The sequence below is a fragment of the Parus major genome, chromosome 1A (genome assembly GCF_001522545.3).
Source record: "Parus major isolate Abel chromosome 1A, Parus_major1.1, whole genome shotgun sequence".
Classification (NCBI taxonomy): Eukaryota; Metazoa; Chordata; class Aves; order Passeriformes; family Paridae; genus Parus; species Parus major.
This window is the reverse complement of record NC_031773.1, coordinates 49,660,409-49,674,016: the sequence shown is the minus strand read 5'-3', so window position 1 is coordinate 49,674,016 and position 13,608 is coordinate 49,660,409. Positions and strand designations below refer to the sequence as shown.

At 40.6% G+C, this 13,608-nt stretch overlaps 1 protein-coding gene across 1 annotated transcript in view; it reads right to left on the bottom strand.

Moving 5' to 3' along the window:
• MYH9 (myosin heavy chain 9) overlaps positions 1-13,608 on the bottom strand; it is a 69,898-nt gene that overhangs the window by 15,824 nt on the left and 40,466 nt on the right. The window contains exons 10-21 of the mRNA XM_015628283.2: positions 11,891-11,986; positions 10,693-10,811; positions 9,470-9,622; positions 8,120-8,293; positions 7,155-7,328; positions 6,470-6,584; positions 3,929-4,122; positions 3,471-3,592; positions 3,052-3,121; positions 1,957-2,117; positions 1,128-1,236; positions 25-156 (exon numbers count right to left, since the gene is read on the bottom strand). Of these exons, the coding sequence (XP_015483769.1) occupies positions 25-156; positions 1,128-1,236; positions 1,957-2,117; positions 3,052-3,121; positions 3,471-3,592; positions 3,929-4,122; positions 6,470-6,584; positions 7,155-7,328; positions 8,120-8,293; positions 9,470-9,622; positions 10,693-10,811; positions 11,891-11,986 (1,619 nt within the window). The remainder of the gene's footprint in view (positions 1-24; positions 157-1,127; positions 1,237-1,956; positions 2,118-3,051; positions 3,122-3,470; positions 3,593-3,928; positions 4,123-6,469; positions 6,585-7,154; positions 7,329-8,119; positions 8,294-9,469; positions 9,623-10,692; positions 10,812-11,890; positions 11,987-13,608) is intronic.

The following is a 13,608-nucleotide window of genomic DNA, read 5'->3' as shown; positions in this document are numbered from 1 at the left end:
ACACATCAGATTTTCAAAATTCACCTGGGCCTGGAAGGTCTCCATCTCGCTCAGTCTATTTTCTGCAGCCAGCTGCTTCTCCTTGACCTTTATTAGTTCTTCTTCCTTGGCCATCATCTCCTCCTCCTGTCTGCTCACTTGCAGAAGGGGCTTCACCTGAAAAGAAAACCAAGGGAATGAGATGTGTATAAGGAATAACAAAAACATGAAGAAATGCTCTTGCACTTGAGATAAGCATTGAATAAAACAACATTTCAGATAAGTATCTTATTTGAAGGATTTGTTGTGAACACTGGGGGAATTATACTGGACTGGGTATCACCTAATCTGCCAATAGCACACTGTCTGTCAGTCCATTTATTCTCCTTCAGGATGGGATGCATCAGGAAAAAGTCCAGTAAATTCCAGAGCCTCAAGGGTTAAGTAGTAATAGTGAGAGAACAAAAGAGTTGCCATACAATGGGGAAATTCACAGATAAGTCAATGTCATATAGGTGGACTTCTGTAAGGCCTTTGGCATGGTACCCCACAAGATCTCTCTCTCTAAACTGAAGAGATATGGATTTGATGGGTGGAGTGTTTGGTGATCGAGGAACTGGTTGGGTTGAATCCAGAGGAGGATTTTGCCCCTCTGCTCTGGTGAGACCCCACCTGGAGTGTTGTATCCAGGTCTGGGGGTCTGGGGTCCTCAGCCCAGGAAAGATATGGACTTGTTTGAGTGGTCACAAAAATGATGAGAGGGCTGGAGCACCTCTGCTATGAAGACAGGCTGAGAGAGTTGGGGCTGTTCAGCCTGAAGAAGAGAAGGCTCCAGGGAGACCTCTGAGCACCTGTCAGTACCTACAAGGGGGTTCACAAAACAAAGGGGGCCAAACTTGTTAGGAAGGCTTGTTATGACAAAAGGGTAATGGTTTTAAGCAAAAAAAGAGTAGATTCAGACTAGATATAAGGAAGAAGTTTTTTACAGTAATGGTGGTGAAACACTAGAACACGTTGTCCAGATGTAGTTGATAGATGCCTGATCCCTGATAACATTCAAGGTCAGGTTGTATGAGGCTCTGAGCAAACTGATCTAGTTGAAGATGTCTTTGTTCATTGCAGGGGGATTGCAAAGGGAAAACTCTTACCTTGGTGAACAACCTCCACCATTGCCAGTTCCGCAGTTTCAGATAGGCAGCACAGTTTCTCTGGAGCACTTTCATAGCTGTCAGCTGCTGCTGGCGCTTGGCAAAGGCTCTGCAAAGCAAGTGGAGATAAGACAAAGGAACCCAGAGCAACACACAATCCACACCATCAATCTCTTTTTTCTATGAAAAAAAAACTCTGTATTTTTTCTTTAGAAGATTTCCTCCCAAAAACACAGCAGTTTCCAGTGAACCTTCTCTTGATTTTAATTTTTTTTTCTGCTCAGGTAAGAGTGGCTATTTTTATCTTAATCCAATTTCCTATTTTAACAAAATTTCCCTCATGCCTCTTACTCTGAAAAGCTTTACTACCTTCACTTTCAAAAAGGGAGATTTAAACAGAGGTGTGTTTTCCCACCAGACTGACAGGTACTACTTTTGATCTTAGAACTGCACCAATTGCAGCCCTACCTGGCAGCTTAAGAGAAACCCTACACACCTCCTGCATCAGTACTGCACTAGGACTTTTCCATTTGCACCTTCACAGCACTTCCATCAAAAACTTGATCTGCTGCATGGCATTCCTACAGAGCAGAACTTTACTGCTCAGGTAGTTTCTGGAATACAGCACACAGAGATTCCTGCAGGTGCCAGAAGTCTGGCATTACAGAAACAAGAAAACCCTAGAAGACCATCAACCGTTATATACAGTAAATAAATCATGACCTTTCTGACAAAAAAAAAATTATAGATTTTTTTTTTTGAAGATAAACTTGTATTTGAATGGGAGAAATACATGTTTATGATGTACTTTAAAAACCACGGTACTTACTTTCTGGCCAGGTAGCCTCTGCAACATGCTTGGAATCCAATAATGACATCTGTGATCTTCAGGTCTCTCTCTTCTTCAAGATGAGCAAGGACTCCAGCTCTGAAAAACACTTTACTCTGTCCAATTCTGTAAAGGTTGGAATCCAGTTCCAATGCTTTGATCTAAAAAGAGAGAGAGAAGAATTCATGTCCTGCAAAGACTGTTTCATGTGAAACATCACAAAACATATTTGTGGCTCAAGGCTCTAAGACAGCCCTTCTCTACAATGAGCTACTTCAGCAAACCAAAGTTGCCAATAAATTCCAGGCCTATCCCAACTAGAGGAGTTGGAGCTCAGCCAAGCACAGCATCAAATGGAGGTAATCAGAGACAGAAAGCATAATTTAATACAGTATCACATCAAGTACTCAGAAGATAAGGATGCTGGAGGAATGCATGTCTATTCCCAAGAGCTCTCTTCCTTTCCTAGAATAAATACATCTGTTGGTCCTTCCCATTGACTTTTTCTCAGTCATATCTTTGTCAGAAAGACACCCCAGCACTACCTTCCTTCTGAGGATTTCCTGCCAATGCTTATATTAACTAAGTTAAGAAGAATCAGCTATACTACTGTAAGACAGAAAAAGGGAATCCCTAACAGTCAAGTTCAGTTCAAGCCCAGTCACCCAGGTAGGGCCAAAGCTTTCCCTTTGAAGCAGGCAATTCTACAGCAATTAATTGGAGCCTCTGCTGAAAGCATTTGTCAGCAGCAGGCCATTACAAAAAGTTTACTGAAGCTCATACTTTAAGCATGTGCTAAAGATAGCATAGATGCTTCTAAGCATTTTGAGTCTATGAATACTGTTGGCATCTCAAGGTATGCATCTGTGGAAACAGAAAGGTCCTCTTTGCCTAGGATTATTGAATCTTATGCTAGACAAAAGCCTCCATCCATGAAGCCAAAAGGAAGCTTTTTGCACCCGTCTCTCAGACAAAACATTTGACTTTGGAATTTTGGTCTGTGAATACAAGTTATATTTAGCATTCAAAACTCCAGCTTTTAAACCACACCCATAAAGTTCATTCTATTCAAGTAGAGTTTCTGGGATGTTTTACCATCAGCACGCAAGCCTGCTTTCCATCCATAAATCCTTTGGGAATTGCATTTGGAGTTAAGATTTCATATCTGAAAACAAGAAAGCATCAGACTAGTCACACAAGTGTATTTGAAAACAACAAAACAAAAGAAATCAGCATGCATTCCTAGGCTATTATGAGTTCAAGAATTTTCCAAAAAGCACTGCACCTCAAAAAAAGCAGCCTTGGACAGGGTCCTCTATGCTTCACCTTAACTACATCCTTACTGAAGAAATCAAAAATGCTTTTTGGAGTCTTTGTGTCACGGAATACCAAGACACAGATGTGTTGCCTTTGAAAAAGTGGCAATCTAGTTGCAATAAAATATTTCAATTTTTGTACTTATGTCTTAACTTTGCTAGGCTAAAGACTGCTTCAGATTCTTTTCTAGGGCTCACCTTTGTCTGAATTCCTGGAATACAACTCTGTTGGGGAAACCTTGACGACAAATACGGATTCCCTCCAGCACTCCATTACAGCGAAGCTGGTCAAGGACTAAGTGGGGGTCCAGTTTTCCAGCCTAGTAAGGAAAATGTATATTTTATGAATACCAAAAAGCTTTTGTAAAAAGGGCTTACTCCCTTGCCTCTCCCTCTCTTTTTTGTAAAGCAGCCAGTTCTCTCCTTTCCAATTAAAAGCAATGGAAAGCTTTTAGGACAACTTAAGAACTGCAAAGGTCAGTCTCCAAAGTTTTAGTAAGCATACAGTTACTTAGGATGACCTTAAAAAAAATACCCTGAGAAAACAGGGCCTCTTCCAGATCTCTTGTAAAACCTGACAAAAGCCATCAACCCAGCCACATACCTAGGAAGCCCATATAAGAATGCATGGGCTGTGCTGTTATAGCTGTCTTTACCTTTTTCTCATGGTTGGGGATAATGCAACGGACAAAGTTGGGGTTGGTGTTTCTCAAGGTAGCCATCAGTTTAGCCAGCTGTTCTTTGTAGAGCTGTCCCACTGTCCGGAACATTCCCTTCCTGGTTTTAAAGGCCCCTGGCAATGCTGTATCTGACATACCGGCTACCTGATCCAGCCCAACAATACGGTCCACTAGAGAGAGCACAGGAAAGAGCATTAAAATTCTCCCACAAACAAAGGAAGTATTGGGACATACAAAGAACACCTGGGTAGAACAGGATAAATGAGAGGAGCTGCAGGATCCTTTTTGCTTCATCTCTACACACATGTCGACTCCTGTACAAAATTTGTGCAGGGATAGGAGCAGGAAGGAAAAGAAAGCATCAGCTCACTACAGGAAGTTTGAGTGATGGAGTCAAACTCAATCCCAAACATATTCTACTGATGCCCTGGATGGCAGCACTGGAAGAGCAATCTAGAAGTGAGTTTCAGACGCTTCTACTTGCTTAGCTTAGAATGGAAAACAAGAGTTCTAGCTGCTAGCCCAGCAGAGTCAACTATTAGTTAACTCTGATCCAGAAGGGGCCACAGATAGAAAAAAAGCCCAGCTACACTCTTGCATTACAGTCAGGACTGCAATAACCAGTGATCAGAAAAGTCATATCTACTGGTAAACTGAACAAGCACAGAAAAAGGCATGACAAAACCCAAACCTCAGGATACCACGCTTGAGTGGCTTTTGGAGTACAAGTATTCTATGACACAGACATGAACAACAGCACTAGGAGAAAGTCAGAACTCCCTGCCCCAAGTTTCTCCACTGTGCCACAGTGACATCCAAGCATTGATGAAATTATCACCTTGATGGATGGACACCACAGATTTTTTTTCCCCCTCAACAGAAGTCAGCTAGATCTGTTAGTAGCGGGGCAAGAAGAAACTATAGTTTTCCCCATTGCTTTCCTACACGGAGATAAAATTTCACCCATCCAGCAAAAAACAGCTGTATCACTATAAATTTCCACACGTCCAATACACTTTATTTAGAGCTTCAAGCTACTCTTCAACCATCTTTAATAGTTGGCTGACACCTACACTCAGACTTCCAATCTCCACTTCAGAAAATACACCAACTTATGCTCAAGTGTCTTCTGATTTAAGAAAAACAAAAACGTAGCTGCTTAGAGACACCCCTACAAAAGAATAAACTAGAAAGAATATTTTCATTTTATAGCTAATATTAGCTAAAAATTGTTCACTTCTAGAGCAGCTGCTGGAATAGGGTCAAGGATGTCTTATCAGAAAGAAAAGAAGGTTATGTTACTAGATGACATCACAGGGAAATCCACAGAAGTGAATCCCAGACTCTGGCTGTGCCAATCCTCTTAATCTTGAGCCCTGCATTCTACTTCAAGATAGTGAAAAGGACAGTCACTTGCAACTGAAGATCCAGCTAAGAACAATAAATGCAAACTGATAAGATGTGGTCAGATGACATTTCAAAGCCCAAAAATAGTCTCACACAGCAAAGGCCTTGTTAAGCACAACTTGCTGATGGCCATTTTCCATCCAGAACAAGTTCTTTTGCCAAACTTTCTTTTAAATGATCAGCTGCTGATGTGAAATGCCAGTACTAAAACCAATGTTAAACTGGATTTCAGTTTCTATCAGTCTCAGAAATCTTCCTTCCAGATCTTGCAGGAAATACAGCTGTGCTAGCTCTACCTCAAACAGTTGACAGGGATTTGTTCCTACCCAAGAGCAATTGTGCAAGAGCAACTTTTAGCACCTGAATGTATATTTTTGTATCCACTTTCAAGGTGAGTTTTATTTTTGTTTCAGAGTCCATGAGGAGCTACTAGCACAAAGCAGAGGAAATGAACAAGAAAGACAGGCAGGTATGACAAAGGGACAAAGAGAAGTTAACGGAAGCATTTCTTGCATGGCTCTAGGATGCATCACACACATGACACAACAGCTGGGTTTCTCAGTCACCTGGTTCTAGATGAAGAATAGGAAAGTGTTGATAGAAATAGGCTCTCTGAACCTTCTGCATCTCTGCAACAGACAGAGACGTCAAAGAAAACCTACCACAGAAAGTGACAGTAACAGTAAGACTCAAAAGTAGATAAAACCCAGAGAAGATAGAGTAAAATATTGAACAGCACTGCAGAAAGGTCACACTTAGTCGCAGGACTGAAAACAGATTCCACCTCAGATCCTGAGTGTTGCAGCTATGCAAGCTGCTGCCTCTTAATTGTGCATTCATATTTTATCCCAGTATTCCTCATTTTGAGACAGAATTGCTATATATGCGGCAAGCTTATGTTGAAGTTGATGCAAATGAACCTTTCTCCTGGGTTACAGTACACTTCTAATGAAATACCATGATCTAAGCAAAGGATGCTCCAGATAATGCTCATCTTGGTGACTTAATCTTCACGGGAAAAAAGAAAAACAGTTCATCAAAGGCTTTTGATGCTCAAGCTCTTTCACACAAAAAAAGAGCAAACAAATTAAGTGAAGTTTAATCACATACCATCTTTCCACAGCTCAGACACAAACTTATCCGACGACTGGTGGAGAAGAGTAGCAATGTTATCATTCAGTGGATCCATGTTCTTCATCAGCCATTCATCTGCCTTGTAATCCACCTGGAGAAGATAAACACATCAAGAAGCTTTGAGCTGAGTGGGGGGCGATTTTCTGCAGCCCAAAATCCAACATCTGTCACAGTCTAAAAAAGTACCAAGGTCTGCACAACAACAGATTACCCAATCATTCTTGGATTTGCCATCTATGTAAGCACACCTATGAATTTCCAACCTTTACAAAAAGCTGCACGTTCTGTTCTGTCAGTAAATGGAATGGATTTGCAATGCTAGTGTGTACCACCCAGAGTGTGACACAAAAACCAGCTGCATCAGCATTTTTGGTGATGAAGTCTTGATGAAGGTTTCTGAACAGTACCTCCAGCTCACCAAGTGTCAGAGAACAAATTTAAATTTAAATTGCTGTCAGTTTGACATGTCTTGAACTAAAAATATAGATATAATTTGCAGGCAAATCTCCTCAGGCCCTGTTAGCTCCTCTGCAACGGAACACTTTCATGCCATCTTCTGATGGTGTCTCATGGGCAACCATTTCAGTAAGTATCCATTTCTAAGAAGCAGTGGTTATGAACAAGCAGTTCAACCTTCACATTTTAGTTATTAATTCTTTACCTTGCCAGCATAATGTATGATACAGAAGTCAGCTTTGTCTTTCAGCTGTTTTGGCTTCTGAAATTTGGGGTGGGTGCCTTGTTCTTGAACAACTTTTTCCACAAAGCTTTTGTCTGTTGCTTTTGGGAACCAGCACTCTTCATCCAGCAGAGCCAGTATACCAGGAGGCCCAGCCTTAAAGAAAGGAAACATCAAAACATCATTAACTACATGACTACAACGATAATTAACACCTTTAGATGGCTAGAGGAGAAAAAAAAAAGAATACCTAAGCATGATCCACATCATATTAACCTCTTGTGTAATAGCAGTTAAACTACTTCCACTGAAATATAAATTGCTAATAGTTCTTCAATATCCTCATCTGAATTCTGACCATTATGATAAGAAAGTATCTTCTGTGACATTTGTCTAGGTTGTTTTTTGGGAAAAGACATTTTTTAATAGAGGAAATATTATCATACAGTTCTCTGAATATATTCAGGTGTCTAAATGCAAAAGGCTACAGCAGAAAGCTTCACAAACTAGTCCTCACTAATGGAACATCTACTATGAAATTTGTAAATTCTCAAGTTTCATTAGAGCAGAATGAAAGCAGCAGAGATCACAGCTTCTCCTTACACCTGTAGTTAAGTAAGGAAGTTCACACTACTTATGGCAAGCTACACATACATCTAGCACCATGCAGACCTATACAAAAGAGGACAATACAGTGAGAGGAAAAAGTGGCCAATTAGATCCATTTTCATGCAGTGTTTCCTACAGAACTGATACTAACAGCCTTAGTGGTGACACACTTTCAGACAAAGAAGAAACTCTTCACTCCTGCTTCTAATCACCTTACAGTGTCAGTAGAGGATTACAAAAGCTAGAGGGCCAGTTTCCAATCCAGGGGCAGAGATGGTGTCCTCAATGACAAAATCAGTGCAGCTATTTCCTGCTTGATGGTAAAACAACAAACTTACCGGCTTCTCTATGAGGTCAATGCAGGGCTGCAGGTCCAGGCCAAAGTCAATGAAATTCCACTCTATGCCCTCCCTCTGGTACTCCTCTTGCTCCAGAATGAACATGGTGTGGTTAAAGAGCTGCTGCAACTTTTCATTTGTGTAGTTAATACACAGCTGCTCAAAGGAGTTCAGCTAGTGAAGAAAAAGGTAGAAAGAAGTTTGAGCAATTGGTTGTGAAGACACACCTAGCATTCTCTTAGCACAAAAGATCTTATCTGTGGCTCAGGAATCTAAGCTAGACTGGGGCAGACAGTCCACTGTCAATAACCCCTTTGGATATGAACTGCCTGTTCTGTCATGTGCCACTGCACACTGCTGCAATCCCTAGGGAAGTTCAAACACATTGGTTCTCAGACTTTGCTAAAGAATGTTTAGCTGTAAACAGCAGAAGAGTTACTGCAGCTACTTAACCCAGGACAAGAAAGGACATTGGTTTTCTCACAAATGCAGAGCCAGCAAGTCCTTTTCACAGGAAGAAGAAGCAAGAGAAGCCTGAAGACAAATTCCTAAAAGCATGTTGACTGGAAAGTCCCTTTTTAATCCTTATATAAAATCAGAGCAAGGAAAGTGAGGGAAATTTTTTCAAAATTCTCAGTAAGGACACAGTTAATAACTCACAGTGCATTTTTACATTTGACCACACAATATCAAAGCTTCTAAAGGAAGTCCTGTTCTAATGCCTCCGTATTTAATAATTCCTAACTAAGTTATTTCTTTTCCTCTTCTTTCCATGAGATGCAGCAACCATGAAGCCAAAGGTATACCAATAAGAGGGGGAAGGAAACAAAAATACCCCCCAAAACCCAACCAACAAATGAAAAAAAAACCCAAACCAACCCAAACTTTCCTGTGTCTCAGTTTTCTTTTTTGTGAATAAATTGGTCCAATTCATTTTGCAGCTGTTCATGAGCTAGACCCAGTGTAACATAAAACAGACTGACAGGAGTTGCCTTGCTGGGATAATGGCAGGATACTTCTCTTTTGATGGCAGCCTGTGGCTGCTCCAGATAATAATGCAAACCACATCCTAAAGTTATTTCATAGAATCCCTTAGCAGTTTAGCCTAAGAGTTCACTGTCATCTAGAGAAAGAGTTCACATTTCCCCTCTGTCCCATTTTCCCCACAGCTTTCCTTCAGCTCTTCCTCTCCTACATTTATCTTGAACGAGACTTGATACCGATTCCCCTTTTTGTGGGCTTCACATCCTTTCCAAGAGTGTGTTATTTTCCACTTGTAAAGCTATTTCCTTCTGCGGTCTTTGCTCCATATTAAACTGTGCTGAATGCAAGGACCTGACATCTCCTTACCTCAAAAATCTCAAAGCCAGCAATGTCAAGGATTCCAATGAAGGATGCACCTTGTCTCTTGGTCTTATCCAAAGCCTTGTTGATGCGCATAACCAGCCACCGGAACATCCGTTCATAAGTGGCTTTGGCCAGTGCTTCAATGGCAAAATCAGCCTAAACAGCAAACAGATAAACATCAGAAGTTCCATTACAAATCAAAGAAAGGCACACATTACACTGTTTTGGGATCTAGCAGCACAACTCTAGTCTGACATGTTTCTCTCCACTGGGAAATTAATTGAACAAGGCTTATTTCAGTTTATTCCAAATGAAAAATAGATGGCATAGTGATATTCCATATACAAGAGCAAAGAATTTGTCTCTAAATTAGTCAAAACCAAATTTCATGATCCTGACTGCTGGAGGAAACAAGAGCTGGTACTAAAGACAGAAAAACTATGCCCAGTCATTTCCAAAGACTGTAGTAACATGGAGTATTTCATAGGCTCACGGGAAATGAATTTAAATTCTTTAGTAACTTTGGATTTATGAGGCACAATCCCTCCCTGCCACTACCCTACCCATGGTTTGACACAAACACTATGTGTAGTAAGAGATTAAACATCAAAAGGGATAGGCAACATGGAAAGGCAACCTATGACTTCTTCCAGACTTCAATCTCTTACCAATCCTTTCCATATTAGAGGGCCATGTTTCTTTATTCAGAGGATAATGCTGTGTTCATGAAGAAGCCAGGCAATGAGCAAGCACAGGGGCTTGCTCCATTCAAGCAGGCCATGAGCTCCTAGGTCAGGTTTCATTTACAGCACAACCAGCCAAGAGTGTTACAAATTTTCCAATCAATTCCAAGGGTGAGCAGCAAATTCTATCTTAATAGCTGACCTACTCAAAAATAGTGCTTTCTGTATTGCACCAACTTGAAAATGTCACCCTTGCATACCACATTGACATAACTCTCCAGAGACACCCAGTCACCAAAATTAGGGAATTTGTGTTCTCTTTCGTTTTCTTCAGAAGAAGTGCTAAGGGACAGGGTGAGTTCTATCTTTATACAGATTACATGACCAAGCAATATATTATGGTACGATGTTCAAGTGTGCTTGCCATACGCTGCAATCATAAAGATGGTCAGTAAACACTACAGAAACCTCTGATATATTCATTAGCTGTGCAGCAGTAAGATTAGAGAGCAAAGTACTCATTCATTTTTTGAGAATGCTTACCTGCTCTTTGGTCTGAGCTTTCTGCACATAATCTCGCCCAACTTTGATGCGAGGAGTCAGGATACCTCTAGTGAAATCTGTCACATTGATACCCAGAAGGTGAGACACCTTCTGAGCAGCTAAAGATGGTAAGAAGAAACAAAAAGATTCATATTATTCTTTTTTTCTGACAGAAAGCAAGATAAAAAGAAAAACATTCCAACAACTGTCTTTAGAAAAGTCAGGAAACAGCTTACAAAAAACATTAAATAAAGAATGGGTTGCTGAGACAAAATACCTTGCTAACAAAAAAAAAAAAAAACCTCCAAAACAACCTTCTTGCAACCCATACTACAGTTTACTGAGTTTCTCCAGAAGCCACTAGAGTACATTTGAATTAATAGTCTCATACAACTAAATGGTAACACACAAGCTTTAGAAGGGTCATTGTCTGTAATCAATTTAAAAATACATCAGACAATGGATTTCTTAATCAAGCTAATTGCTCTTTCTTCATCTACTGATTAGTTTTTGAGTCAACTCTATTTCAGATTCAAGATCCAAAACCCAAACGGTTCACTCTCCTCCTTAAAATGACATTTAGAGCGTATCTTAAATAATAACAGGCAAAAAACCTACTTAGTGATAAATTAGCAACATTTGCACTCCTGCAGTACATCTACAATGAAGGTCTAAGAGTTAAGTCTTCCAACAAATAGTCTTCTATCATGTGAAACATGGCACTATTTACACATTCAACAATGGGTAGTGCAATTAATGTATGTACACATGCTTTTACACCCACCATAAAACTATCCACCACCTTACTCTTACAGCTACCAGAATACCAAAGGCAGCAAAGAACATTCCTTAAAATCTGGTAATATAGGTTTGAAGGAGCAATTACTGTAGCTCGTTTAAAACACACACTCCACATATTCCAGTAATCCTTTTCATCTGTTCATCACGTGTACTTCCTGCCTAGCCCTGACACAAGAACACTGCCACATTCCTGCCCGTGGGTGGCTGCAAACACACGCCTGGCAGAACACTCTGTATTTATATGGAGCACGCCAGCTCCTCTGACAAATAATTCACCCTGTGGAAAAACAGGACTCCAGCATTCCATACATACTGCAATACATTCTCCCACTTGCATGAACTTCCTGTGGGCTTTTTTGCTGCACTTTTCTTTGGTGTGGGGGACCAGATTGGTTACCTGTATTGTCTGGCATAGAGGCTTGGTCTGTATTACGCTCCTTCTTGAAGACGATGTTGCCAAGTTGAAGAACACCTGAGATAACCTTCAGCAGACCTTTTAAAATAGTAACAGTAATAACAGCTTAGTATCAGACCTCACCAAAAGCCTTGATATGACCCAGTTATCTTTTCTAAAATGGTTTAAGAGACCCATCTCAACATCCCAAAAATCCTTCTGAAATTTAGGAAAAAAACCACCACAGGCTATTCCTCTAAATTACTCCCATTCAGGAAGAAGGACTTGCCTTGTCATTCCTTTGCAAGACTCCACAGCCTAGAAATTTACCCATTCTCAACATCTCTGTTAAACAGTCAGACACAGGACTGAGGGTTAAGTGTCACCTACAACATCTGTATGTTCTAATAAAACACTTTTTCTCTGCATGAGGGTCAAAACCCGTGCAATGAATTTGATACTCAATTTTTCCCAACAGTTATTGCTGAACAAAAGAGAGAGACAGTTAAGAGTACAACCCAATTAAAGATCTTGTTTCTTTAACCCTGTAACACTTTCAGTTCCCTGACCAAGATCTGTAATCCTTATAAACATTATAATGTATAGAAGGCAGCAGGATGTTGGCGAAAGTGCCTGTACTGTAACTATTACTAATTATATGCTGAACCACCCCACCCCACTGCTAACGATGTATTCATACTCTTCAAATGATGCACATCAAGAAAGCCAAACCATCAGATGCCAAGACAGGGAAGATGGTGTCAATTCAATTTTCACCATGTATCCATCAAAGCTCATTGCAAAATAGCTTCCAGTTGCCTTGAGCAAAGCAAACTGGCAGTCACTGGAAGGGGATCTTGTAACAAAGATATTTTTTGTCCCCATTTTCTATTTGTTTATACTGACTTTGGCTGGGATAGAATTTTCTTCACAGTAGCTGTTATGGAGCTTTGTTCTGGACTTCTGCTGGAAACAAGTCTTCGTAACACAGGGATGTTTTAGTTACTGCTGAGCAGTGCTTAGACAAAGTCAAAGCTTTTTCTGTCTCACCCCACCAGAGAGAAGGTTGGGGGTGCATAAGATGGGAAAGGACAGAGCCAAGACAGCTGACCCCAACTGACCCAAGGGATATTCCATACCACGTGGCATCATGTTCAGCATATAAAGCTGAGAGAAGAAGGGAGTATGTTGGGCATGATAATGTTTGTCATCCCAAGTCTGTGCCCCACTTTCCTGGGAACGGCCAAACACCTGCCTGCCCCTGGGAAGTGGTGAATTAATTCCTCATATTGCTGTGCTTCACTTACATGTGCAGCTTTTGCTACACCTGGTACACTGTCTATTTTGATGCATGGGTTTTCTAACTTTTACTATCTTAATTCTCTCTCCCATCCTACTGGGCAGGAGTGAGTAGCTGTGTAGGGCTTAGTTGCCAACTGGAGTTAAACCACAACACTATCACAAAAAGATTTGTTTAAAGAAAACATCCTTTTGATAACAGAGTGAACAAAAGCTCCATATATGCTACATTAGGAGTAATAGAAAAGAAATATATGTTTGTGACTGTCCCACTCCACTTTGCAGTAGTGCAGCCTCACGTCAAGTCCTAGGCGCAGTTTTCAGTTTTGGGTGCCACAATATCAGAAAGATACAAAGCTACGAAGGAGTGTCCAAAGGATGGCTATGAAAATGGTGATAGGTCAAGAGAAAGCCATAGGAGG